The sequence below is a fragment of the Cynara cardunculus genome (assembly GCF_001531365.2).
Source record: "Cynara cardunculus var. scolymus isolate 2C chromosome LG 12, CcrdV1, whole genome shotgun sequence".
NCBI lineage: Eukaryota > Viridiplantae > Streptophyta > Magnoliopsida > Asterales > Asteraceae > Cynara > Cynara cardunculus.
In genome coordinates this window covers 26,129,507-26,135,506 of record NC_037539.1, presented here as the reverse complement: position 1 = coordinate 26,135,506, position 6,000 = coordinate 26,129,507, and the positions used below count along the sequence as shown (strand labels likewise).

Below are 6,000 nucleotides of genomic sequence, written 5' to 3'. Positions count from 1 at the left end.
AAATAGCATATAATCAATTTCAAATCACCCCACATATGGAATCATACAGTTCTATAATAAAACAAAACGAACGATGCTTTAAAATAAAAGCTCACATTGCAATCGCACATAGAGAATACTTTAAACAACAACAAATTTTGATAATAAACACGTAATCGAAACTTTTCTTCTTTTGTTTTTAATTGAACCCAGAGAACCACAAATATAAACTCACCAACCCTTTTTTTTCTCTTCTTATATCTTTTAAAAGTAAGTGAAATAAGAAAAATAAAAACGTATATATTTTTAGAAAGAGACGGTTTGAAAGGAAATATATATTAACCAAAATTTAAAAATACAACCTTAACTTTCAAACAATTTTAAAACAACTCCTTAAACTTTGTAAGAGATAAGCTGATTATCTATATTACCTTATAAATCATATTTATCAAAAGTCTTAAAAATAATTTTTAATGTATAAAGTACTATACATTTATACACAAAATCTTAAAAACAACTCATAATGTATTAAGTACTACTACTTTATACTTTCAATATTAAAATCTCTTAATCTACAATTAAAATAACATATAGTACAAGTTACCAATGCACATTATTACTTTTTCTTTTCACGTTCCTAAGATACTTTTGACATCTTTCATCCATGTCTTCACCCTCTCATACCTCTATGTCTTCTCCTCATCCCCCAAGGTCAGATTCAAATTGATATTCACCGTGAGTTATTAAAAGTTCTCCCATTCAATTGCTCTAGAACTCTCAGTCTCGCTCTCGATCTATTGATTCTTTGCTCTTGGTGTAAATAAAACACATTTGTGGAGTCGTTTGAATATGTTGGATTTTAAACTGTCATACAAATTTTTTCATCGATAAACTGTAATTGGAATCATAACTCCTATTTCATCGATAAAGACCAAGTGTAACTTATATTATCGTTAAACTTTTTCTAATAAAACCAATAAAACTTCAAAATCATTAAAATTCATGACTCTCACCGTATTACACGTACACACAACTAGCCACAATAATCGACAGATACCCAAAGCAACCAAGGGCCAATTTGACCCTGTTATGGTTGGCTTCTACTCAGGGGTCCCCCCACAAAATGGGTAGTCAAACTCAATAGTAAATACAAAAGCTAACCATTTGAATGTGTGGTTCCCTTTTTTTCCATCAATAATGAACCAATAAAAAGATGTCACAACCCTTTAACTTGTAGTGTATTTATTATTTTATTTCCATTAATGTATTTGTCTTTAGTGAAATATTTTTAGTACCCTTAATACCCATTTTAAGAAGTATCCCAATAAATCTTGTTTAAAAACCACAAGTTATGATTTTTTTATTTTAAAATACAAACAAATTATGAAATTTTATTATGCACATAAAACTTATATTATTCGTTCAAAAAGGATAAGACGATATATGTTTCAGATAAGCTATCAGTACTGAACCACAAAATCAGTTGAATGTAAATTATGACTGTGATTAAGAAGTTTCATTAAAAGATGGGTGTAATTTCAACTCTTGATGATGTTAAAAGCCGAATAAATGATAGATACGTTTTCATACTACAAGTTCATTAATTACTGTGTGGCATGTCGATGAAGCTTATAAGAACTGTTTTTTGAATATTTCAATAAAAATTATAGATTAATAATACTAACCCACCCCACTTCTGTTAATATGAAAGTCATTCGGTAGAAAGAAATATGATATATTTTTATTTCTTTGTTAAAAAGTAGAGTTATAGATACGTTCATACAAAGGTTAACTAGTGTTACGAGCAATAAAATATTATTTAAATAAAAAAACATCAAATACAATCATATATGTATAGATTTGGGATCACATGAGATCATCTATTTTTCGTTAGATCCATGAAATCACAGTGAAACAAACCATCACAATAAAACACCAAACATTTACATAAAAACTGAACCTTCATACGGAAAATACACGGAACCTTTATAAAAAATGACTGGTTTTATTAGAATCCAATACAATATATAAAATTAGGAGGAGACTGATTGCACTCCTATACATTGCTAAATTTATTTATATCTAGTATTTTTCTCTTCACACGTATCAAAATTAAAATCCAATTTTTATATTTTTAATGCATAATTCGATATAATTCTGAAATTAAAAGGAATACAAATATGACTTTCATAAAATATACTTGATTTAGTCAAGGAACATGTTGGGTATCACGTAGGATACTTGTTATATAAAGTATGAGCCTTTGGCAGTACACAAACAAACCCCCTGTTTCTATGCACCTCACAAACATCATCAACAAAAATCCACCCAGATCCCCCAAATGGAAAACCCAATTCACAGTTTCAATTTGTAAATCTCCAACCCTTAAACAACTTCTCCGCCATGGCAGCGAACTCACCCACCACCACCACCAGGAAAGAAGGCCAATTTCTCCTCCTTGGCCGTTACGAGATCGGAAAACTTCTCGGCCATGGCACCTTCTCCAAAGTCTACCTTGCTCGCAACGTTAAAACCAACGAATCTGTCGCCATTAAAGTCATCGATAAGGAACAGATCTTGAAAGGCGGTTTAATCTCTCATATTAAACGTGAGATCTCCATCCTCCGCCGTGTCCGCCACCCAAACATCGTCCAACTCTTTGAGGTAATGGCAACAAAAGCCAAAATATATTTCGTTATGGAATATGTTAAAGGCGGTGAGTTGTTCAATAAAGTTGCTAAAGGTAGATTAAAAGAAGATATCGCTAGAAATTATTTCCAACAACTGATTTCTGCTGTAGGGTTTTGTCATGCTCGTGGTGTTTTCCATAGAGATTTAAAGCCTGAGAACATATTACTAGATGAAGATGGTAATTTGAAGGTCTCCGATTTTGGGCTTAGTGCCATTTCTGAACAAATCAGAGGCGATGGTTTGTTTCACACCTTCTGTGGGACGCCAGCGTACGTCGCACCGGAGGTTTTAGGAAGAAAAGGGTATGAAGCCTCCAAGGTTGATATTTGGTCTTGTGGGGTGATTTTGTTTGTGTTAATGGCTGGTTATTTACCATTTAATGATCAGAATGTTATGGTTATGTATAAAAAGATTTACAAAGGGGAATTCCGGTGTCCACGGTGGTTCTCACCGGAGTTATCCCGGCTGCTAAAACGTTTGCTTCACACCAACCCAGAAACCAGGATCACCATCCCGGAGATCATGGAGAACCGGTGGTTCAAGAAGGGGTTTAGGCATATCAAATTTTATTTTGATGATGATAAGATTTGTAGTGTGAAGGATGGCGAGATTGAAGCAGATGGAATTGACTACGCATCTGATCATTCTTCGTACCTTGAATCGCCGACTGAAATCGATACCCGAAAGCGGCTCGTGAGCCTGCCTAGACCGGCTAGTTTGAATGCATTCGACTTGATTTCGTTCTCTCGTGGGTTCAGTTTATCTGGGCTGTTTGAGGATGGAGGAGAGGAGTCACGGTTCGTATCCGGTGCATCGGTTCCTAACATCATTTCGAAGCTCGAGGAGATTGCAAAAGTGGTCAGTTTCACGGTCCGCAAGAAGGATTTCCGGGTTAGTTTGGAAGGGTCACGGGAAGGCGTGAAAGGTCCGTTGACGATCGGAGCTGAAATTTTCGAATTAACGGACGATATAAGAGTGGTGGAAGTTAAAAAGAAAGCAGGAGACAAAGAGGAATATAACGAGTTTTTCGATCGTGAACTCAGACCCGGACTGCGAACACTGATGTTGGCGGAGTCCGTCTGTGGCCAACCCTCCGATTTGCCCTCTGATACTGAATAACTCAAGCCAAATGGCTCGGGCCTATTTGACTATGGTTACACCAAGGTGCACCTTAACTTGAGTAGAATGTGGCAATTTCTGGGAAAGACGGGTCTTGATTCGATTATGTAATATATGTTCGAGTTCTATTCTTCCCGTACATCAAAACTTTAAATAACCCTTGTGGATTTTCATGCAAATCTGTATGTTGGATTGTTACTTTCTCGAGTTTTGCAACTTGTTTTACTATAAGTAGAAATCTCGTGTTGTCTTTTTGAATAATCAAGATGTCGTTTTTGCAATCTAATGCTAAGAAACATTAATTGAGAGACAAATTAACTCGTTAATAAACATCAACATTTCTTTCTTATTTGTATTCCGTCAAATAGTATAATTGTGTTTTTTTCATCTACTTATGTTCAAATGTTTCTTTTACGGTAATAAGGATTTTTTGTCTCGTTGGAGGCTATTTTGATCCAAAACGATGAGGTAACAAGATCATATAGATTTTTGGTACTTTAATTTGCAAAATTCAATTGTGTTGTTTGGTCTTTTTTGTAAGCATTCGATTTTCATACGTATAATATGTTACGTAATTACCATCACAACGCTTTATCGTTATTCTTCAGTATTTCTATTCGAATATTTATTCATTTTTCTAAATCCTAAAAAATTGAAGACTTAAAAGTGATGATCGTTGCAATGTACATAAATTGATTGTGGTTTATTAAAGGGTATTTTGATTTTCTTTATCATATAAATTTTTATCACATGATTAAAAAGAAAATATTATGGTAATTATCTGGTTAAAGATTAAAACTATAACAGGGCTATTTGATGCTTCAACACTTTAACATAAAAAGGGTATGTCGTGAGTTTTTACTTCTAGTAAAAAGAGGTGTTTATGTAAGCAAGTCTTTGGTCGATAAGATGTAAAGTGCGAATACTCTTGTATTCGTGACCTAAATTACATGGAGTCGATAGTTATTGTACGATGGTTGATTTAGACGTACCATCCAAAAGTCACTGTCACGAAGATGGATAGTGCATTAAGTTTTTCCCCTGAATAACCTCAACCTCAGAAGGGTTATTTAGGTGCTTATTACGTAACAACCTCATCAACACCGGTGGCCCGAGAATCTTTAGATGAACAAAGAAGTTGCAGATGATATTTTAACGACACAATTTTAGCACCACACATGAAACCGATATCGGCTATTTATATTAAACCATCTTATATTTATGTTAATTATATGATAACTCAAGATGATGAAATGATGATTCTCTACAACATGATTGATTTTTTAGCACACATTTATAAATTTTAACATAACAATATAAAAAATTATATGGTGAATAAAGATTAAAATACAAATGGTTTTCCAAGGTTCAAAATAGAGTGAGTCATGATGTGATGGCGAGGTCAAAACCTCAAGCCTTATAAACCACAAAGATAACGCGGCGTTTTTCAAGGCGTGAATTAAGACGGCAAATTAGTATATATATCACATATATTATTATACATATATAAATTCATGTTTTCTTTTATTATTCAATGACTATAATGATATCAAACAATTTAAATTCACATATATATATATACACACACACACATATAGAGATTTTATTATTTGAGAATTTTAAAATTTGTAGGATCCATCCTAAACTATTATTAGGATAATTAATGAGATAATTATCGTTATTTATTAAATAAAAATTAATGCATTTAAAAAAAAAAAATATTCTATACATATCTCTCTATATATGTGTGTGTATTAACGTACAAATCATTCACACAAGGTGAACACTTGTTAACATACAAATCATGCCTTAAAAAACGCCGCAACCTCACTGTGGCTCCTAAGGTTTGAGGTCTGACATCGCCGCCACGCCACGCTTCATGCTATTTTGAACCTTGGTCCTGTGCCATACCTTACATAAACGCTATGATTCATATCATAAAGGTGGATATGTACCTTACGACACAACACGTTTTTTTAACACTGGTTTTTTTTTTTTACAAAAGTTAAGCGATTAATTAAATAACAAAGAATTAAAAAAAATACATAAAAATTAAAATATAAAAGGCAAAAACAGACAAGCATATTTTTCTCTATTCTAAAACATCAACATCGTGAAGGATTTAAGATCTTCAAACCCATCGAAACCGTAAACCTATATGTTTGGCTATGTCGAAGATATTTTCACCATCATAATATTAGATCCAAGTGT

General features: G+C 33.1%; 1 protein-coding gene across 2 annotated transcripts; it reads left to right on the top strand.

The window, feature by feature from the left end:
- Positions 1–2,260: 2,260 nt before the first annotated feature.
- Positions 2,261–4,067, top strand: LOC112522981 (CBL-interacting serine/threonine-protein kinase 12-like). Of its 2 annotated transcripts, XM_025132362.1 has the most exons (2): positions 2,261–2,695; positions 2,780–4,067. In XM_025132362.1, exons 1-2 carry the CDS (start codon positions 2,383–2,385, stop codon positions 3,787–3,789), a joined length of 1,323 nt encoding a protein of 440 aa, XP_024988130.1. In that variant the 5' UTR covers positions 2,261–2,382; the 3' UTR covers positions 3,790–4,067. The 2 variants fall into 2 exon arrangements, with proteins under 2 accessions (XP_024988130.1, XP_024988129.1); XM_025132361.1 differs by having other exon boundaries at positions 2,261–4,067.
- The last annotated feature ends 1,933 nt before the right edge of the window (positions 4,068–6,000 follow it).

Excerpts from the sequence above, each read along its gene's own strand:
- LOC112522981 (XM_025132361.1), top strand. The coding sequence starts at position 2,383 with ATGGCAGCGAACTCACCCACCACCACCACCAGGAAAGAAGGCCAATTT.